Raw genomic sequence first — 22,547 nt, forward strand, 5'->3', positions numbered from 1 at the left:
TTTTATCATGCAGTAAGCTGAGGGTGTGCTCGCATCACTTTTGCTCCGCGGCAGAGCTGGAGAACCTGGGGCCCCTGTTTGCCTCTGCCTCGGCTTCCCTAAGAAGGAACTCCTCCCCCACCACCATGTCACTGCTTTATCCAGCTCCTGGGCCAGGGGCTTGGCTGGGGAGGGCGTAGATGCCAGCTGGGCCTACCCTTGGTGTCTCAAAAATGCTGGCCACAGGGCCATGGTCAGCTCCCAGCTCTCATCCACTGCCTTCGGCCAGCGCCGCCCTGCCTGGTCGGGTGAGTCAGGCAGAAATCAGATCGGGGAGGAGGCCTCAGAGCTGGGCTATTTATGGCCATACTCTGGGGCCCCCAGAACCCTGCCCCCACTCTGGGCCAAGCCACTTGGTTTGTGAAATCCAAGTGCTGTTCCTGGCACCAGCTGGCGTGCTGTCCATTTTTAGCGCGTTGCTGTGGGAAAGGAGAAGGCGGACCCAGTCCTTGGACGGCCGGGGCAGCAGGGCGGGAGCAGCTTCTCCGGCTTCCCAGTGGACAAATGTTCGTTTGCTGAGCACATAGCATGTGAGGTCCCTGCTGGGTTCTGGGGACACAGCCATGAGTCAGATGAGGTCCCTGCCCTTGCTGTGTTCCCAGCCTGGTGGGAGACACGCACATCACACAGCTGGTCACGCGGGAGTGGGGTTTTAGGGATTGCAGAGCGGTGGGTGTGATGAATCCAGACTGCGCATCTGGGAAGGCTTCCTAGAAGGGGTGGCATCTGAGCTGGGCTGGGTCCTGGGCTGTGACACCTTCTTCCTGTTAACCTGTTCTGCCCTGGCCTGGCCTTTGTTTCTCCATTCCAAGAACACTGATTCTGGGTTCAAATCAAACCCAGCCTTTGTCCTCTAGGAGCTCCCGGTTTGCTCAGGGAGACAGCCCCAGCCCATAAAATTCTGACGGAGTTTTGAGAAGTGGGGGCAGGGGAGGCTGATAGCTAAGAAATGCCTTTTTTTTTTTTTAACCTTTCATTTATTTGTTTTCATTTTATTTGAGGGAAAGAAAAAGATATCCTCCATCCACCTGCTGGACCGTTCTACAAATGTCCACAACAGTCAGGACTGGGCCAGGCCTAAGCCAGGAGCCAGAAACTCAATCTGGGTCCCTCTTGGGGAACCCAAGTGTTAGAGCCATCATCCTCTGCCTCCCAGGGTGCACACAGCAGGAAGCTGGATCAGAGGCGGCAGAACAGGGACTTGAACCAGGCACTCTGATGTGGGGTGCAGGTGTCCCAAGCAGTGCCCCAACTGCTGCACCAAACACCTACCCCAAGAAACACCGATTTCTAATATTTGCCGTGTGTCACCCATCATTCTGTTTAATCATAACATTTCTCTGAGATCAGCATTGTTATTCCTCTCATATTGTCTGGTGGATTCGGGCCTTTGCGGAGGTGAATTACCTCGTCCACAATCACACAACCAGACAGGGCTGGAGCTGGAATTCAAATCCAAGAGCACCTGACTCCTAACCATGTATAAGGGCATTCCGTGGGGTGGGAACTGCCCTTCTGAAGGTGCGGAAGTGTGGGTGTGCCAATGGCTTCTGAGAGCTGTGGCAGTCAGTGTGAGATCAGGGGAGCGCTTGGGGGTGAAGCCCAGGAGGTGGGCCGGGCCCAGGTCCTGGAGGGCCTGGAAGCCGGGGTGACAGGTGCAGGGTAGCAGGAGCAGGGGGGTGTTGGGGGCACAGCAGCATTTGCACCACTGGGGGCTGGAGCAATCGGGACACCTGTAACTGCAGTAACAGGAACCCAACAAGAGGTTTACACCCTGAAGAAAATGCATTGTCTGCCAGGCAGCGTGGCCCCAGGGTAGGTTAGTTTTGGGGCTCAGTCCTCCTGTTTTACTGTCCTGACTGTGTGGATCCCATCCCCGTGGCTGTCAGTGTTCTAGCACAAGCTCCCTCCCAGGGAGAGAAGAGTAGAGAAAGGGAGCGTGCTTTCTTCCCCTTCATGTCTCAGCCAGAACTGTGTCACCTGCCCCCCTCCCCTCCTTTGAAGATTTATTTATTCACTTGCAAGTCAGAGTTACAGAGAGAGAGAAATAGCTTCCTTCTGCTGGTTCACTCTACAAGTAGCTGCAACAGAGGGCTAGGCCAGGCTGAAGCCAGGAGCCAGGAACTTCATCTGGGTCTCCCACATAGGTGCAGGGGCCTAAGCGCTTGGGCCATCTTCCACTGCTTTTCCAGGCCATTAGCAGGGAGCTGGATCAGAAGAGCAACAGCTGGAATTTGAACCGGTGCCCATGTGGGATGCTGGCATCACTGGCAATGGTTTTACCTGCTATACCACAACGCCACCAGCCCCCTCCGTTTTGGAAAGATGTATGTATTTATTTATTTGAAAGGTAGAGAGACAGAAAAACAAAAATATCTTCCATCTGCTGGTGCACTCCCCAAATGGCTGCAACAGCCAGGGCTGGGCCAGGCTGAAGCCAGGAGGCAGAACTCCATCCAGGTCTCCCGCGTGAGTGGCAGGAACTCAAGTACTTGGTTTGTCTTGCACTGCTTCCCAGGTGCATTAGTAGGGAGCTGGGTCAGAAGCAGACTAGCTGGGACTTGAACTGGAATTCTGATAGGGCATGTGGGCATCCCAAGTGGTGGCTTAAGCCACGGCACCACAGCGCCTGCCCCACCTTCCGCTTTCCAAATGAACCGCAAGAAAGAAGCAAGAAAGAAGTATGATCATTCACTTTGATCAATCAGGATTCAGCCCCTAGGCTGGAGAGAAGTTTGAGCCTCCAGGGCTCAGGGTTCTGCTAGAAAGGGGTGGGGGTGGTTTTTGACCGCCAGGTGGGCTGAGATAGGCCTCTCCTCCTCCTCGGAGACTGGCAGAGTACCTGGGGGAGTCACTGACACGGTGATGCTGCCTCGTTTTCTGTCTTCTCCCCCAGACTTCAGACCTCCAAAACTGAGTTTGCTTCCTGAAAACCCAGCATAACCTATCCTCCAACCCCAGAAGTGTTTGTAACTCCCTCTCTTATTCACCCTGTTTGCCTTGAATCCTATCTGAGCCCTAGGGGTGTCTCCTGAGATAGAAATAGCTTCTTATCTGCTTCTTCCAGGGAGATGGGCCAAGAACTGCTTCCTGTGCTTTCTACCGACAGACAGCTGAGCTGTGACTGCAAATGTCAGATAGCCAGCGTGCCACATGTCACAGAGCAGGTGTGCTTGGAAGGAGAGGAGGGAGGGCTGCCCCAGGTCTAGCAGGCGTCAGGCAGCCTCAGTGGAGGAGCAGAGGGGATGGCCTGCCTGGGGAAGACAGGGCAATGTGGGGACAAGCCTATTTTTCTTCTTAAAATTTATTTATTTGTTTGAAAGGCAGTTACAGAGAGGCAGAGGCAGAGGCAGAGGCAGAGGAAGAGGTCTTCCATCCACTGGTTCACTCCCCCAAATGGCTGCAATGGCCAGAGCTGGGCCGGTCTGAAGCCAGGAGCCAAGAGCTTCTTCTAGGTCTCCCACAAAGGCTCAGGGGCCCAAGGAGTTGGGCTTTCCCAGGCCATAGCAGAGAGCTGGATCAAAAGTGGAGCAGCCGGGTCTGGAACTGGTGCCCAGTCACCGTATGGGATGCCGGCATTGCAGATGGCTGCTTTACCCGCTATGCCACAGCACCGGCCCCTGGGGCAAGTCGTTTAAGCACCTCACTGTATACACTCTGTGCCTAGTAAACTCATGTTAGAGATGGAGCAGCCCTCCTCGGGGGCGAGTGTGGCAGACACTGTTGATTGCCTGCCCCCCATCCTTGTCTCTTTCTTTGCCAACAGAAGGCTGGTTTTATTGCCTGTAAAAAAAAACTCCACCCCAGAGGCTGAATAATGATTGGTCTAATTCAAGAATATTCTCTCCTTCTGATGGTTGGGTTAGCTGGGCATACAGCCCAGGTCTGACCAGTAAAATTCAAGGAAGAAAACCCTTTTGGCTCTTTTTCCCTCCTCCCTTTGTGTTTTGTCGCGTAAGAAGCGCTTAGCCTGAGCCATGGCAGCCACCTTGTGGTCATGAGGAGAAAGCCACAAGAAAAGCAGAGGGTCTACCTAGTTTGCCTTCCTCCAGACTACCTGTAAAGTGAAACTGCAAATATCTTTTTTTTATAAAAAGATTTATTTATTTATTTATTTATTTACAGGCAGAGTTAGACAGTGAGAGAGACAGAGAGAAAGGTTTTCCTTCTGTTGGTTCACCCCCCAAATAGCCGCTACAGCTGGCATGCTGCGCCAGTCCAAAGCCAGGAGCCAGGTGCTTCCTCCTGGTCTCCAATGCGGATGCAGGGGCCCAAGCACTTGGGCCATCGTCCACTGCCTTCCCGGGCCACAGCAGAGAGCTGGACTGGAAGAGGAGCAACCGGGACAGAATCTGGCACCCCGACTAGGACTAGAACCCAGGGTGCCGGTGCTGCAGGCGGAGGATTAGCCTAGTGAGCTGCAGCGCTGGTCAAGATATATTTATTTAAAAAGCAGAGCAGCAAGGGAGAAAAAGAGAGAGAGCAAGAGAACTCCCATCCACTGGTTTACCCTTCAAATGCCCACAGTGGCTGAGGCTGGGCCAAGGTTGGGTTGCAGCTGGAATAAGAACTGGGAATGCAGTTCAGGTCTCCCACATCGTGGGAACCCAGTTACTTGAACTGTTACCACTGCCTCCCAAGGGCTGCAGCTGCAGGAAGTGAAGTCAGAGAGCCAGAGGTGGGCATCAAACCTAGGTTATTCCAGAGTGGGATGCCAGTGTCTCAACTGCTGAGCTGAACACCTGCTCCAGTGGCTTCCAGTTGCCATTGCTTTCTAGACAGGCAGGCAACCCCAGCCCCACCTTCAGGGCCCCAGGCAAGACTCCTTTTTAAAAAATTAATTTATTTATTTGAAAGAGTTGAGAGAGAGAGAGAGAGAGAGAGAGAGAGAGAGAGAGAGAAAGAGAGATATCGATCTTCCATCTGCTGCTTCACTCCCCAAAGGGCTGCAATGGCCAGGGCTGGGCCAGGGGCTTCTTCTGGGTCCCCCACGTGGGTGCAGGGGCCCAAACACTTGGACTATCTGCTGCTGCTTTCCCAGGCACTTTAGCAGGGAGCTGGATCAGAAGAGGAGCAGCTGGGACTTGAACTGCTGCCCATATAGGATGCTGACATCTCAGGTGTCAGCTTTACCTGCTATACTACAACACTGGCTCCTGTTAAGACCTTTTGATTGCAAATATAGAACCCCATTGGGTTTATAGACCAACTTTCTGAAGGACAAATGCTAGAACCTGGAATCTTAGCAGGTGCCTGGCACATCTTCCCCTGTTTCTCAGCTGATCTCCTCTTACAGACTAGCTTTCTCCTCTTCTCTGTCCCCACAGCAGACACAACCCCTACAGCATTCAAGCCAGCATTAAGACTCCATGTGTTCTCAGCCTGCTTGGCCTGGTGTGACTCAGGTTTCCACCCCTGGTCCAGCTGGCACAGCAAGGAAGGCAGGGTCATATATTGGAGCATGACTTTGGGGCCATTCAGATGCAGCAGGGTTAGAATTGTCATTGCCTTGCTAAAGGCCAAAACTGTTCACTTTCCCACCGATACAAAATCCAAGAGTTCTCAAGCTCCTTATGTAAAATGACATAGTATTTGCATTATAATCTATGAACATCCTCTCCTATACTTTATCCCCAGATTATTTATAATACCTAATACAATGTAATTGCTATGTAAATAGTTGTTGTAAGGGTTGACATTGTGGCACAGCTGGTTAAGTCACCGCCTGCGATGCTGGCTTCCCATATGAGCCTCAGTTCAAGTCCCAGCTGTTCCACTTCCGGTCCAGCTCCCTGCTACTGCGCCTGGGAAAGCAGTGGAAGACAGCTCAAGTATTTGGGCCTCTGCCACCCATGTGGGAGAGTCAGATGATGCTTCTGGCTTCTGGCTTTGTCCTGGCCCTTCGATGGCTGTTGTAGCCGCTTGGAGAATGAACAGATGGAAGCTCTCTCCCTGTCTATTTCTGTCACTCTGCCTTTCACACAAATAAAAGGAATAGTGACAAGAAAGTCTGCACATATTCAGTATAGACATACTTTTTTAAAGGCTTACTTACTTGTTTGAAAGGCAGAATTAAAGAGAGGCAGAGGCAGAGAGAGAGAGAGAGAGAGAGAGAGAGAGAGGTCTTGAATCTGCTGGTTCACTCCCCAAATGGCCACAATGGCTGGAGCTGGGCCGATCTGAAGCCAGGAGCCAGGAGCTTCTTCCTGATCTCCCATGTGGGTGCAGGGCCGAGGGACTTGGGCCATCTTCCATTGCTTTCCCAGGCCGTTAGCAGGGAGCTGGATCAGATGTGGGGCAGCTGGGACTTGGAACCGGCACCCATATGGGATGCTGGCCCCCAGACATAATTTTCTAAAAGATAACTTTGGTCCATAACTGGCTGCATCTCTGGATGCAGAACCCCAGGATCCAGGGGACTGCCTGGACTGGGTTAGAATATAGTCACGCCGGCGCCGCGGCTCACTAGGCTAATCCTCTGCTTAGTGACGCCGGCACACCGGGTTCTAGTCCCGGTTGGGGCTCCGGATTCTGTCCCGGTTGCCCCTCTTCCAGGCCAGCTCTCTGCTGTGGCCAGGGAGTGCAGTGGAGGATGGCCCAAGTGCTTGGGCCCTGCACCCCATGGGAGACCAGGAAAAGCACCTGGCTCCTGCCATCGGATCAGCGCGGTGCGCCGGCCGTGGCGGCCATTGGAAGGTGAACCAACGGCAAAAGGAAGACCTTTCTCTCTGTCTCTCTCTCTCACTGTCCACTCTGCCTGTCAAAAAAAAAAAAAAAAAAAAAGAATATAGTCACATGGCCATACTTCACTGCAGGAAAGATTGGGAAATGTCCTTGTCTGAGGTCGCCACGAGCCTTGTACACCGGGAGAGGTGAGAGGACGGATACTGGCCAGCACCCAGCCTTAGCTGCTCCACTGCCCTGTCAGAGGCTTGGGCTCAGAAGAAGGTAGCGCAGTCGGGCATACGCTGAACTTTTAATGAGTAGTGCCACCGGGGGTGTGTGCTGCATGGGAGCCCCTGTCACAGTGGTAACTGTCCACCTCTCTTCTGACCAGTCAAGTACATGAAGGAGGTCTCACCTTATTTCAAGAATTCTGCTGGTGGGACCTCAGTTGGCTGGGACTCACCTCCTGCCTCACCCCTTCAGCGGCAGCCTTCGTCCCCCGGGCCCCAAACCCGGAACCTCAGCGAGGCCAAACATGTGCCCCTGAAGATGGCCTATGTGTCAAGGAGGTGCACCCCCTCGGACCCGGAGCACAGGTAAGGCTGGGGGGGGGGGGCATTAGGCTGACGCTCTGGTGCTGTGTGATGAGACCAAAGCAAGGCGCTTCTGTGTGCACAAGTGACAAGCGCAATGCCACAACACAGTGGGTACTTACAAAACAGGTTGAGGGGCTGTGGTGTGGTGCAGTGGGGTTAAGCTGCCACCTATGTTGTGGGCATCTCATTTGAGCACCGGTTCAAGTCCTGGCTGCTCCACTTCTGAACCAGCTCCCTGCTGACGTTCCTGGGAAAGCAGCAGAAGATGGCCCAACTGCTTGGGCCTCTGCACCCATGTGGAGACCCAGATGAAGATCCTAGCTCCTGGGTTCAGTCTAGCCCAGTTCTGGCCATTGTGGTCATTTGGGTCATTTTCTCCCTCTCCTCTCTCCCCTCCCCCTCCCTCTCCAGTAAATAAATAAATCTAACAAAACAAAAAAGGGAGACAGGCTTAATGGGTGTGGGAGTGAAGTTATGGGCCTGACGCTGTGCGTTGCTGTTCACTTTGTCTTAGCTGCTTCTCTGTTGCTATGATACAGTACCTGAGACGAGATCCCTCCTAAAGGATACACACGGGGCACGTGGTTCTGTCTGTCTGCTCAGCATCTGGGATGGCCTCCCTGCTGCCTCAGCACACGCTGGAAGGCATCACAGCGCATGGCACACGTGTGTGAGCTCAGGTAGCTGCCTCCAGTGCCATCCGGTCCGGAGGGCCCTCCCTCCAGTCTCATCTAACCTTCCTTACTTCCGAAAGGCCTCGCCCCCACATACCAGCACCAGGTGTTAAGTTTCCAGCACGTGAACTTGGTCTGGGAGGAGCCCTGGGTTCCAGTCCTGCTCCTCCTTGGAGCAGTCCCTTTGCCACACGGACCTCCAGATTCTCCACTCTGAGGCACGGGGTTTGGGCTCAGTGAGCTCCTCAGGTCTCTGCCGACTCTGCCGAGGTTCCCAGAGCCTGGCAACACTCACGTCAGGCCGGGGAAGTCGCCACCTCCACCGAGCGGCCTCCCACAGCTCACTGATGAGAAGACGGGTGCTAGCTGCCACGAACCGTGTGCTCCCCGTGTGCCAGGCTTCTCATGCTCGCTTCCACTTAACTCACCCTGCAAGGAAAGTCCCGCAGTTCACCTCCGTTTTACTAGACGAGGACAGAGGAAGGGAATGAGATACCCGAGGGCACACACCAGGAGTGCGGGCGCTGGCCTCACTGCAGGTGGCCCTCTGTGCTTTAGAAGCCACAGGGTGGATGAGTGGTTGCCGTGGCCAAGTGCAGTGTATGTTGGGCCCAGTGGGCTGTGCGGTGCTGCAGGTGGTGTGCTGTGGCACATGGGTAATCTCTTGCTACTGTGGATCCTCCTTACAGCCTAGGTTCAAGGCCAGGCACGTGCCCAGCATCGGCTGGGTGGGCTGGCTAATGTTCAGCACCCAAGTCTCTTGGCTCTCTCTGGGCCACACATACAGCCCCTTCCACTACTGCCACGAGGCAGGGACCAGCGAGTCACAGGTCACTTACAGGCACTTCACTGCAGGACCTTCTGTGGTGGGTGCAGGTGATGTGGTGCTGGGCCCTCCCGAGACTCAGAGCTTAGGTTCCGCCCCCTCCAATCCCAGGCGCCACTGAAAGCAAGTACATGTCTCTGTGTTTTATGTGTGTGCACATGTAGTTGACATGTAAGTGCAAGTATGTGTTTCTGTGAGCATTTGCATGTGTCTGGATGCAGATTTGTACATACCAGGGCTTCAAAAAGTCCTTGGAAAATTCATATAATGAAAAAACTGTGGATGGATTTCTATTTTTAAACAAAAGTAAACAGGTTTATTTATTATTAATTTGGGAGACAGAGAGCTCCCATCTATTGCTTCTTTCCTTGCTGCCCACGGTGGCTCTGGCTGGGCTGGGTTGAAACCCAGATCCAGGAGCTCAGTCCAGGACTCCCATGTGAGTGGGATGAACCCGCCTATTTGAGCCATCACTGCTGCCTTCCAGGGTCAGCTGGATGCTGGAGTCAGGAGCCAGAGCTGGGTGTGGAACCCAGGCACTCCAATCAGGGTCTCCGGTGTCTTAACCAGTGTCTTAATCTCCAGAAAAGTGCTCACCCCAAAATAAACTTCTCTTTTATTTATTTTTTCATGAACTTTTTGAAGTAGGTGTTTTTGTGTGTTAATATGTTAGCATTAGTGTACATATACCTATGAGTATGTGTGGCATGCATGTGTGTTTGAACATGTGCATGCTTGTGTAATTTACATGTGTAACCTGGAAATAATTCGGGTTCCATATGACCCCTTATCAGTATAATATCCTGGTCAAAGGAACAAAGTTTGGCAACCAAAATATAACAAGACTTTTAAACTTTTACTTTTTTAAAAAAATAATTTATTTATTTGAAAGGCAGAGTTACAGAGGGGCAGAGAGAGAGAGAGAGAGAGAGAGAGAGAGAGAGAGTCTTCTATCTGCTGGTTCACTCTCCAAATGGCCACAGTGGCCAGAGCTGGCCTGATCGGAAGCCAGGACCCATGAACTTCTTCTGGGCCTTCCATGTGGGTGCAGGGGCTCAAGGACTTGAGCCATCTTCTACTGCTTTCCCAGGCCATTAGCAAGGAAGTGGATCAGAAGTGGAGCAGCTGAGACTTAAACTGATGCACATATGGGATGCTAACACTGCAGGTGGTAGCTTTACCCTCTATACCACAGGGCTGGCCCCTACTTTTTCTTTATATTTATTTATTTATTTGAAAAGCAGTGTTTCAGAGACAGAGAAGGAGACATAACGAGATCTCCCATCTGCTGGTTCACTCTAATAGCCACAACTGCTGGAACTGGGCCAGGCTGAAGCCAGGGGCCTAGAACTTCATATAGGTCTCACACGTAGGTAACAGGGGCCCAAGCACTTGAGCCATCTTCCACTGCTTTCCCAGGCATGTTAGCAGGAACTGGAAGGGAAGTGGAGCAGCCAGACTTGAACCTGCATTCATTCATATGGGATGCCAGCATACCAGTTAGTGGCTTAACCTGCTATACCACAACACCAGCTCCTAAACTTTTACTTTGTGTTAGGATTGTATTGGGCTGCAAATATAGAACCCCTAAGAAGCCATGGGTTAAGTAAATGAAGGGTTTATTTTCCTACATGCTTAAAAAGAAGTCCATGGGCTGACACTGTGACGTAGTAGTAAAGCTGCCGCCTGCAGTGCGACATCCTATATGGGCACTGGTTCAAGTCCCGGCTGCTCCACTTCAGATCCAGCTCTCTGCTACTGCCTGGAAAAGCAGTGGAAGATAGCCCAAGTCCTTGGGCCCCTGCACCTGCATGGGAGACCTGGAGGAGGCTCTTGGCTCTTGGCTTTGAATTGGCCCAGCTCCGGCCCTTGCGGCCATCTGGGGAGTGAACCAGCGGATGGAAAACCTTTCTCTCTTTCTCTCTCTGTCTCTGCCTCTCTGTAACTCTACCTTTCAAACAAATAAATACATCTTTAAACAAACAAACAAACTCCCCCCCCCCCAACACACACACACACACCACACACACAAAAAGAAGTCCAGGGGTCAGCTGTATAGGCTGCGATGAGCTTCCTCCTTCGTCCTCTGCCTTTTTATTATTGATTTCCTCTTTCCTAGAGTAGTCTGGTAGCTGTACCTCCAAGAATAGTGTCCATGTTCCAGACAAAAAGGAGCAAAAGGCAAAGGGACATTTCCCCTGGCATTTTGTTTATCTCTTGCTGTAAGCAAGAAAACGGGCGAGTGCTGTGTCCTAGGACGAAGCAGATGCTAGCTCAAGTGCTTGGGTTTCTGCCACTCATGTGGGAGACCTGGAGGGAGTGCCTGGCTTCTGGTTTGAACGTGGCCTATCCCTGGCTATTGTGGGCATTTGGGGATAGAACCAGTAGATGCCTGTCTCTCTCCCTCCACCAAATAAACAAACAAACTTAAGAGATGAACACGTGTGAAGAAAAGAACTGGGGCTTGTGTTGTGGTGCAGCAGTTAGGCTGCTGCTTGTGCTGCTTGGCATCCCGTGTGAGTGCCAGCTGGAGAGCCGGCTGCTCCGCTTCTGATCCAGCTCCCTCCTGCTGATGTGCCCGGGAAGCAGTGGAAGGCGGCCCAAGTGTCAGGGCCCCTGCCACCCATGGGGGAGACCTAAGTGGAGTTCTTAGCGTCTGACTCCCTCCTGGCCCCAGAACGGGACGAGTCTCTCCCCCCACCAGTAGCTCTGCCTTTTAAAAACACAAATAAATCTTTTTTAAAGAGAAAATAATTCTTATTTTCTCACAGTTCTGTAATGGGGACTATTTCGGCCAGTTCTCTCTGTGCTGTTTGCTGGGGCAAAAAGCCCAAGATGGCTGCTTCCCCACCTGCCTGGTACCTCTGTTGGGATGGTTGGAACAGCTAGGGGCTGAATGAGCATTTCTCTTCTTTTTTCTTTTTGAAAACAGTTTTATATTTGAAAGGCAGAGTTACGGGGCGGGGGGAGGAGGAGAGAGAGAGAACGGAACGCTTCCACTCACTGGGTCACCCCCCAAATGGCCACAACATCCAGGGCTGGGGGCCGGGCCGGGTCTTTCGTGTGGGTGGCAGGAACCCCAGTCCTTGAGCCCTCACCTGCTGCCTCCCAGGTGTATTAGCAAGAAGTTGGAGCTGACGCATGGAGTTGGGGGAACTTGAACCAGGCGCTCTGATTTGGGATGTGGGTGCCCCTAGCTGACACAGGTGCACCACAGTGCCGGCACCCAGGACAGGGATCCTTTCTCTCTTTCTCCTGCTGTTTCCCCCGAAACCCTTCCTCCTGCCTTTGCCTACACGGTGCTGGCCTGTCCTTTCTTCCTACTCCTTTGCCCCAGAGATGTGTCATGCATACCGGGCAGCTCACGCCTCTTCTATCCTCTCCCCAACTCCTTGTGAGTGAATTACTTTGCTTCTGTGCTTTGGAGCGGTTCCAGTGAGAGAATCCTCCGTAGAAACCAGAGAAAAGGGCAGGATCACGAATGCTCGTACAGTAATCATTCGGGCTCCTAACCAGTGTGTGCGCCCTATGTGTATGTGGGAGTGTGCACGTGCGGCAGGAGTCTCCTATCCTCGGCCCCCACGAGGCCTTGGTAACTCGGCAGGAGCCCCAGCAGCTGGTGTTGTCCTGAGTCTCTCACGGACATCTTTTTTGGCTTCTCCTGGTTTGGCAACGGGTGGAGTTTTGGGGGCAGATTTCAGGGCAGATGCAGCCCTGTGGCTAGGCCATTCCCTCCCCCCCGCCCCAATTTGTGCCTGCAGGTACCTAGAGATCTGTTCAGCAGATGGCCAAGACACCGTCTTCCTGAGAGCCAAGGATGAGGCTAGTGCGAGGTCGTGGGCCGGTGCCATCCAAGCCCAGATCAACGCTCTGCTGCCCTGGGTCAAGGACGAGCTCCAGGCACTGCTGGCAGCTTCCAGTCCAGCTGGGAGCCAGGACATCAAGCAGATTGGCTGGCTGACTGAGCAGGTGCCTGCTGGGCTGGGGACCGACCCATCCCTCCCTCTCCCGCTCCCTCAGTACCCTTGTCATCTTACCCCTCTGTAGCCCCCACCCCTCCTCACTGCTGTTTGTCCCTTGCAGCTGCCCAGCGGGGGCACAGCCCCAACCCTGGCCTTGCTGACAGAAAAGGAGCTGCTCCTCTACGGTGGTCTCCCCCAGACCCGGGAGGCCCTGAGCCGGCCGGCCCGTACTGCCCCGCTCATCGCCACGAGGTATCCAAGGGCAGAGCTCTGGGGGAGATGCTCTGGCTGGGCCCCAGGAGCTGGGGACGCCAGCCGTGTTCTGCCCAGGGTTAGTCCCCCGGTGACCTTTGCCCCGGCTGGGCCTCAGTTTCTTCATCTGTGAAACCAGAGTTTGGAACAGGAGGAAGTGAGGTCCCTCCTCCACTGACCCTCACAGTCGATGCTGGGGCACTTGGAGCTGCCCCCAGCAATCTCAGCCTCAGGAAGAATGCAGTCTAGCAGGGGAAGCAGACCGGGCTGACTGTTAGGTGCAGGGCTGGAGGAGCCGCTGAGCACGGAACGGCCTGGCCAGCAAGGCGGGACTTTGCTAGATGGAAAGCATCTCGTGCAGAGAGCACTTCAGGGTCCCGGTGCAGAGGCATGGAGGGCTGCAGCCTGGTCACGGAGCTCCGAGCGCACTCTCACCACTGCGCGGACTTGTGTGGGGAACTGGCAGCACGGAGACGGAGACCTGGCAGGGCCTGATCTCGCAGAGATCGCCTGGTTAAGGACTGCGAGCTCCCCCCCGCAGAGCTGCAGCAGGCAGTGTGCAAGGGCAGGGACCCAGGGACTCATGCGGTTTCAACAGAATGCCCAAGGCTGCCACGTGGCACAGGCGTGGGGAGGCTGCCTTCCCGAAGGAGAGAGCCTGGTGCTGGGGGAGAGGGAGGTGGGCGGAGGCAGCAGATGGAGAAGAAAGGCAGCATTCGCACTGGAAAACACAGGGGTGGTGAAATTAACAGGGCCAGGGCTTGCCAGATGGGCAGGGTGAGGGAGGTGTCCAGGATGGATGGGAGGTTTGCAGCTTGTGTCTGGGGGTGGGGGATGGGCAGGTGCTGAGTCAGGTCCTCATAGGAAGCTTGGGGACTCGTGGGTCTGCAGCTCAGGCTGGGATGTGGGAGACTGGGCGTCAGCAGCTGCTCCAAGTGAGGATATCAGAGAGAGAAGAGGTGGAGTGAGGAGCAGAGAGACCTACGGGCCAGGACTCAGAGAGGGGCAGTGAGCTTCCCAAGTCCACACAGCAAGTGAGAGGCTGCGGGTCAGGGCCCCTTGTCGCCTGTGTCTCTTAACTCTGGCTGGACTCTGGCCCACGTGAAGGGAGCCTGCTGCTGCCTGGGAGGGCCGAGTGGGCCACGGATGGCCTACCTGATCAAGGGCTGTGTTAGTTTAGGCAACAGGTTGTTTCCTGAGCAGCTGCTGTGTGCCAGGCCTGGTCTCCATTACTGTGAATACCGTGGTGAACAAAACAGAACGTTTCTATCCTAGCTGACAAAGTAGTGAGAGTCACAGTCAAGACACAACCAAAACACGGAAACACCAAGTACGGCTTCCGGTGCCCTGATGGAAAGTGAGGCTAGTGAGTGACAAGCGTGCTGTGAGACCAGGGAAGGCTTCTCAGAGGAGGTGACACTTGAGCGAAGATCTGAGGGAAGCGAGGGAGTGGACCACGCAGCCTCTGGGGGAAGATGGCCAGGGAGGGAGGGAACGCATGTGCAGAGGTGGCGAGGCAGGTGTGTGCTTGGTGTGTGCGAGGACGCCAGTTGGGCTGCATGGAGGGAGCAGGGCGAGCGTGGCGCGAGAGGTGCCCTCGGGGTTGGTCAGTGCCCCCTGACGCATTAGATGGTAACGCATTCACAGCGCCTCACTTTGCCCTCTGCCCCGCAGGCTGGTGCACTCGGGCCCCTCGAAGGGCTCCGTGCCCTACGATGCAGAGCTCTCCTTTGCCCTGCGCACGGGCACACGCCACGGGGTGGACACGCACCTGTTCAGCGTGGAGTCACCGCAGGAGCTGGCTGCCTGGACCCGCCAGCTGGTGGACGGCTGTCACCGGGCTGCCGAGGGTGTGCAGGAGGTGTCTACAGGTGCGCTGGGTGGGTCTAGGCGTGCCCCCGCAGTCATAAGGCTCCCGTCCCCAGGGGCAGGCAGGCGTCCTTCTTCAGGGTGCTGCAGGAGTGGGTAGAGCGTGGCTTGTTGCCCCTGCCAGTGCCCCTGGGGAGTCTGCCGGTGAGCCCGTGAGGGGCTCACGGGGATAAAATGCAGGCCTTCCAGCTAAAACTGAATTTCACATCACGAATGCTGTCTTTGGCTGTCTGAGTTGTCCCTTGCTTATATAGAATTTAAATTCAACTGGGCTATTCCACAGGTTTCCAAGGGCTCTAAGACCACGCCTGGTAGGTCCTTGGTGCCTTTGCCAGGAGTGGTGCTCCTGTCTGTGACACATTTTAATCTCCTTCTTGCTCCTCATGGTACTGCTGCAAGTGGGACTAGAAGTGGGTACAGCTTCTATTTCCTTGTTTTTTTTTTTTTTTTTTTTTTTTTTAAGATTTTATGTATTTATTTGAGAGGTAGAATTATAGAGAGAGGGAGAGACAGAGAGAAAAGTCTTTCATCTGCTGGTTCACTCCCCAAATGGCCACAATGGCCGGAGCTAAGCCGATCTGAAGCCAGGAGCCAGGAGCTTCTTTAGGGTCTCCCACGTGGGTGCAGGGGCACAAGGACTTGGGCCATCTTCTACTGCTTTCCCAGGCCACAGCAGAGAGCTGGATTGGAAGAGGAGCAGCTGGGAGTAGAATTGGCACCCACTTAGGATAACGGCGCTGCAGGTTGGGTCTTCGCCCACTAGACCACAGCGCTGGCCCCTTCTTGCTTTTTTTTTTTTAACATTTATTTTTTCTTGTTTTTAAAAAGATTTATTTGTTTATTTGAAAGTTACAGAGAGGTAGGAAGAGAGAGAGAGAGAGAGAGAGAGAGGCAAATATTTATCTGCGGATTCAGTCCCTAGATGACTGTAATGGCCAGGGCTGAGCCAGTCTGAAGCCAGGAGAAGGAGCTTCATCTGGGTCCCTCACATGTATGACAGGAGCCCAAAATACTTGGGCCATCCCCTGCGCTTTTCCCAGTCCATTAACAGGGAGCAGGATCAGAAGCGGAGCAGTCAGAATATATGGAATGCCAGCGTCGCAGGCAGAGGCTGTACCTGCTATGCCACCGTGCCAGCCCCTATGGGCCCTATTTCTGTATGTTAGGGTGGGGTGACTGTGCATGGTGGGTGGACAGCGGTCGTGACCGGCCGTGAACTTCCCATCATGGGGACTGCAGGTGGGAGCAGGGCTTGTGGTCTCTGAGGTGCCGGCTGTCCTTGTACCCACACACCCCCTGCCCCTGCAGCCTGCACGTGGAATGGCCGCCCCTGCAACCTCTCTGTGCACATTGACAAGGGCTTCACGCTGTGGGCGGCTGAGCCTGGCGCCGCCCGAGCCGTGCTGCTCCGACAGCCCTTCGAGAAGCTGCAGATGTCCTCAGATGACGGTGCCAGTCTCCTCTTCCTGGACTTCGGTGGTGCTGAAGGCGAGATCGTGAGTGGAGGGGCTCCCCCTGCAGCCTGGGGAGGAGGAGGGCTCTGCTGTCCCGGAGGCCGGGCCCGGACAGGGCCTCTGAGGTTTCTCTCCTTCTCCCTGCAGCAGCTGGACCTGCACTCGTGTCCCAAAACCATGGTCTTCATCATCCACTCCTTCCTCTCGGCCAAAGTCACCCGCCTGGGGCTGCTGGCCTAGAAGTCGCCGGATGCACCAGCCCTGAAGAGGGGGTGTCCACCACGTGGCCTGACCTGGCCCTCCACTGACCACTCACCCCAGGGCTGCGGGGAGGGAGAGGGGAGGAGCAAGGTGCTCAGAGAGCCAGCCCTTGAGGGAGCCTGGACTGGTCTGGGGACGGACTCACTGGACCCTGCCCGTGCTGGGGTGGCCTGCCCGCTGCCCCCTCCACCAGTGCCTTTTGCAGAGAGAGATTTTACGTACATAGAAGCCATTCCGAGCCTGGGACCTGCCCCCGTGGGGATCCTGACTCCGCACAGCAGCTGAACTGCCAGGCCTCCAGCAAGTCCCCGAGTCGCTTCCAGAGGCCCCTTCTGAAGTCGGAGTCCCCCGGGGTCAGTGGCAGGAGAAAGAACGGAAGCCTTTTTGCTCATTGTCCCCTCCGTCCCACCACCTTGGGGTCTCTGGTTTCTCTCTTCATTCTCTCTCTCTCTCCTTCTCTCTCTCTCTCGTTCTTGGATAAATAAACACCTGCAAGCACATAAGCAGCCTGTTCCGGTGTCTGTGGTTTGTGCGCGACCTCTGGGCCCTGTGCTGGCTCCTGCGGTCCAAGACGGCCCAGGCCAAGGACTGGAGCCCCTCCCCCGGGCAAGAGCAGACCTTCAACCAAGGGCCCCAAAGGTGTGCACTGGTTGTCCGTTTTGTGACAGACGACTCTGCGGCGTGACTGCCTGGAGCAGTGTTTGTTGTCTCGCTGGCTCTGGGGGTCGGGAGTTATTACCAGCCAGTAGAAGTGTGGTGTGACTCGTAGATATAATTAAAGTTTTCTGGATGTTTGACCTGGTGGTTGAGCTGTCTGTGTCCCACATCAGAATATCTTGGGCTTGATTCCTGGCTCTGGCTCCTGACTCCTGCTTCCTGCTAATGCAGACCCTGGGAGGCAGTGGTAATGGCCCAAGTAATTGGATTCTTGCTACCTGCATGGGAGACCTGAATTCCATTCCTGGCTCCTGGCTTTGGCCCTAGCCCAATCCTGGCCATTGTCTGTGCTTGGGAAGTAAACCAGTGGATGGGAACTCTGTCTATCTCTCTGCCTCTCAAGTAAATAAAATTAAAAAAATAAAAATTTCCAGTAGCTATATTTACAAATAAATTTTTAAAAAGTGAAAATTATGTGAACATTTATTTTTAAAAAGATTTATTTATTTATTTGAGAAGCAGAGTTACAGACACACACACACACACACACACACAGAGACAGAGAGACAGAAAAGTCTTCCACCTGCTGGTTCATTCCCCAAATGGCCACAATGGCTGGATCCAAAGCCAGAAGCCAGGAGCTTCTTCGGGTCTCCCACACAGGTGCAGGGGCTTAAGCACTTGGGCCATCTTTCACTGCTTTCCCAGGCCACAGCAGAGAGCTGGATCAGAAGTGGAGCAGCCGGGACTAGCACTGGTGCCCATATGGGATGCTGGCACTACAGTGGGAGGTGTAACCTACTATGCCATGGTGCCAGTCCTGATGTGAATATTTAACCCAATATATCCAAAACATCATAACTTCAACACATAATATAAAAATTTATTTTTTTAAAGATAACACAGAATATAAAAATTTATTAATGAGATGTTTAATATTTCTAATATTCCCTTTTTTACTAAATTTTTGAAATCCAGTGTATTTTTTTAAGGATTTATTTTATTTATTTGAAAGGTAAGAGTTAGAGACAGATATTCCATCCACTGGTTCACTCCCCAAATGGTTGCAAAACCCAGGACTGGGCCAGGCCGAAGCCAGGTGTCTGGAGCTTCATCCAGGTCTCCTATGTGGGTGCAGGGGCCCAAGCACTTGGGCCATCTTCCACTGATTTCCCAGGCACATTAGCAGGAAGCTGGATTGGAAGTAGAGCAGCTGGGGCTCAAACTGGTGCCCACATGGGATGCAGGTGTCAAAGGCGGCGGTTGGCTTTACCCGCTACGTCACAGCACCGGCCCTCCAGTGTGTATTTTATACCTACAGCACTTCTCTATTCAGGTGCCAAATTTTCATTAGAGATCCTTTATATGCATTTAGATTTATAACATTTACAGTTAAAAAAAAAGCACCATATAGCATGTTGTTCTGAACATCCTAAAGTCTTTCAATAACTAAATTGTTGGTCAGATTTTTAATTTTAATCAATTAAAACTATAGTTCACTCACACTAGCTGTGTATCAAGTGCTCGGTAGCCACATGTGGCTAGCACTATGACGATGGACTAACAGTTCCAACTGAGCCTCCACGTGAGGATCTTGGTGCATGAGTTCTGTAGTGTGCCAGAACCCCAGCAGGTTCTAGAATGTGGGTACTGGAGACCTGGGGAGAGGCAGTGGAGCAGAGACATTCTGATTTTGCTCTCATCTCCCTCCATGGGCTCATCTGTCTGCTTCCCGCTGTTCATCTGAGAAGGATTTGTATGTGCCTGCTCTGTGCTAGTCCATGGGACTGGAGGTGATGCAGCTGAGAGCAAGACAAGAAATTCATCAGAAGTTTCCACAATAATGGGAACCAAAGAATCCTGTAGAATACTTCACTGTTACGGAGAATTGACTTTGAGAAGTTCCACTTGTCCTTGTCCTGGCCAGATCCTGTCTGTAGAGTGCTGGGCAGATCTTTGAGATCCTGACCTGCCATTGCCATGTATCGATGGGATCCCAGCACTCGTGGGATCCGAGTTCTCGCCCATTTTTCCTTCAGCACTAGCTCCTCTTCTGCACGGTTAGATATTTCCAGTTATATTCTAGGTGTGCATTCTACTGCAAAACAACAAAGCAGCACACAGGGAGAAGCAAAATCAGCCTCCACAATCAAATGGGTGATTCCACTCGGGCAGACACGTGGAGATGGCAGACAGGCTGATGGGCGGTGGTGTGCTCCGGAAACCTAGAGGAGGTTTCTGTCAGGAGACACTGAAGCGGGTGTCCATCTGAAGATGAAAGCCTCACCCAGCTGCAGCTGCAACGATGGGTGGAAAGCCCAATGCCAACCTCAGCAGGTCCCTGGAGTGCAAAAAAGGGTAAATGTGCACAGGCATATTTACGTCATCTTGTCTATACTCATTGGCCCAAACAAGTCATGGTGGTGTTCTCCAGAAACATGGGCAATGGGATTATTCCTGATCTGTTTGCACTGCTCTCGCAAGAATATCTAACCTGAGTGACCTATAACTACAATGATTTATTTCTCGCAATTCTGGAGGTTAAGAGGTCCAAGATAATAGTGCCAGCAGAATTCACATCTGGGGAGAGCTCCGTTTCCGGGTCATAGGCAGTGTCTTCTCACTGTGTTCTCACATAGTAGAAGGTGTGAAGGGTGTCTCTGGGCCTCATTTATTTTTAAAATAATTTTTAAAAAGGTTATTTGTAAGTCAGGGTTACACAGAAAGAGGAGAGAGAGAGAGAGAGAGAGAGAGAGAGAGAGAGGTGTTCACTCCCCAATTGGCTGCAATTGCTGGAGCTGAGCTGATCTGAAGCTGATCTGATCCGAAGCCAGGAGCCAGGAGCGTCTTCCGGGTCTCCCGCATGGATGCAATGCAGGTCACCGATACACCAGAAATAACCGCTTAACCATGGGCAGCTTGCAACACAGTCAGATTGACACCTAGCAGTAGCCATCAGGCTCTACACTGTTTCTCAGAGTTTCCCAGCAGGATTGAAACCCAGGTGCATGCAAGAAACCTGCTTGAGATCTGTTTATTAGTTCTCTACCCTCCCCATCTTTCTCCTTGCTACCCTAATCTGTGTTTCCTGAAAACTTTTTTTTTTTTTTTTTTTTTTTTTTTTTTTTTTTAAGATTTCAGAGAGGTAGAGAGAGAGAGAGAGAGAGAGGTCTTCCATCCGCTGGTTCACTCCCCAGATGGCTGCAATGGCCGGAGTTGCGCCAATCCAAAGCCAGGAGCTTCTTCCAGGTCTCCCACGTGGGTGCAAGGGCCCAAGGACTTGGGCCATCTTCTATTGCTTTCCCAGGCCACAGCAGAGAGCTGGATTGGAAGAGGAGCAGCTGGGACTAGAACTGGTGCCCATATGGGATGCCTGCGTTCCAGGCCAGGGCTTTAACGCACTGCGCCACAGCGCTGGCCCCCTGAGAATAATATATATATATATTTTTTTGACAGGCAGAGTGGACAGTGAGAGAGACAGAGAGAAAGGTCTTCCTTTTTCCATTGGTTCACCCCCCAATGGCCGCTGCAGCCGGCCAGGAGCCAGGTGCTTCTCCTGGTCTCCCATGCAGGTGCAGGGTCCAAGGACTTGGGCCATCCTCCACTGCCTTCCTGGGCCATAGCAGAGAGCTGGACTGGAAGAGGAGCGACCGGGACAGAATCCGGCACCTCGACTGGGACTAGAACCCGGTGTGCCGGCGCCGCAGGTGGCGGATTAGCCTATTGACCCATGGGAACCCAGATTAAGACAGAAAGGATCCATAAGCTGTACTTTGGAAATTTATGTTCATTAAATAAATAAAAAAAAGACAGAAAGGAATCACGTATTCATTCAACAAATATTTAGGCTATTGTAATGGCTTTTGATGAGATAATGGTGGCCAATGGCGTTAGGCCGTCACAAAACACACCAAACACCTGAATAAGGGGGAGGCTTTATTGGGGAAAACCCAGCAGACTGGAGAGAAGGGGCTAAGAGGGCAAAAAAGAGAGGAGAGAGGAGCTAGTGAGGAGAGAAGAGAGAGAGACGAGAGGGGGAGAGAGGAGAACAGAGAGTGCAGAGAAGAGCAAGTGAGAGAGCAGGAACAGGTCCTTTTAAAACTTTGCTGCAGGGCGGGCAGGGAAGCAGGAGCAGTGAATCCCATTAGGATGGGGGTGGAGCTTGACACCAGTGGTTGGACCATGTGGCCACCTGGCTTCCAGCAATGGCGGCCGGGGCTACAGCCTAGGATGGTGTCAGGGTGTAGATCGCGCCATAGGTAAAACTGCGCAATTTTCCTAACAAATGGGAAGTTGGGTAATTTGAAACCTTGTGGAATTAGAGCTGGCAATACTTGTGGAGGCTGAGGGAGGGGACACAAAACTGACTCTTGTTCCCCCTAGAGAAACTGGGAGGATGGCTGGGTTGCTCACTGAGATGAGGCAGGCTAGCAGGGATAGGTTTTGAGCGCCGATTTTGTGTGGAAATAAAGAGTAATGAGAAATAGTTATTAGATGCCCAAGGGGAACTGCCACGTGAGGAACTGGGCAGAGAGCCTGGACCTCCCTGGAGGTCCAGGCTAGAGATGTGAATGGGAAAGTCATTAACTGTGTCCAGTAGAACTAGAGTGTGAGATACACATGTGATTCAAAATTTCTTAGCCGAGGTGTGTGTTTGGCACAGGAGTTAAGACACCTGATTTGGGACGCTTGCAACCCATATGGGAGTGCCGGGAGTGGAGTCCCAACTTTGCCTCCAATTCAGCTTCCTGCTTAATGTGCATTCTGGCAGGCACTCAATGATGGCCCAAGTACTTGGGTCCCTGCCACCCATATGGGAGACCCGGATGGAGTTCCTGTCTCCTGGCTTCCACCTGGCCTAGTCCCAGCTGTTGCAGGCATTTAGGGAATGAACTATTGGATGACAGACCTCTCTCTCCCTCTCTCTCTTTTCTTCTCTCTCTCTCTCTTTTTCCTCTTCTCTTTCAAATAAATAAAAATTAAAGAAAATTTAGAATTTCCTAGAACCCACGTTAAAAAAGTAAAAACAGGTGAAATTAACTCAAGTGATATATTTATTTGATTCACTATATCCCGAATATTATTACAACACGTAATCAACACAAAATGGATGAGATAGTTTACATTTTTATTCAATATCTGGTGTGTATTTCACATTTTCAGCATATTTAATTCGCATTCACCACTCTTCAACAAGCCCACGTCGGCGATGGATACCATAAAAGGTCAGCGAACCTACGAAGTTTTTGAAAGCCGGAAGTTTTGAGTCCACCCGGACCGTATAGAGGGGG

The 22,547-nt window shown here is 52.8% G+C and overlaps 1 protein-coding gene across 1 annotated transcript in view; it reads left to right on the top strand.

Moving 5' to 3' along the window:
- The window catches only part of SNTA1 (syntrophin alpha 1), a gene marked incomplete at its 3' end in the record, with an annotated part of 29,744 nt that extends 12,374 nt beyond the window's left edge, over positions 1–17,370 (top strand). The window contains 7 exon segments of the mRNA NM_001082333.1: positions 7,097–7,301; positions 12,563–12,770; positions 12,885–13,015; positions 14,690–14,886; positions 16,193–16,380; positions 16,486–17,249; positions 17,285–17,370. Of these exon segments, the coding sequence (NP_001075802.1) occupies positions 7,097–7,301; positions 12,563–12,770; positions 12,885–13,015; positions 14,690–14,886; positions 16,193–16,380; positions 16,486–16,578 (1,022 nt within the window).
- Between the last annotated feature and the right edge of the window lie 5,177 nt (positions 17,371–22,547).

This window comes from Oryctolagus cuniculus, chromosome 11 (assembly GCF_964237555.1).
Source record: "Oryctolagus cuniculus chromosome 11, mOryCun1.1, whole genome shotgun sequence".
Taxonomy (NCBI): domain Eukaryota; kingdom Metazoa; phylum Chordata; class Mammalia; order Lagomorpha; family Leporidae; genus Oryctolagus; species Oryctolagus cuniculus.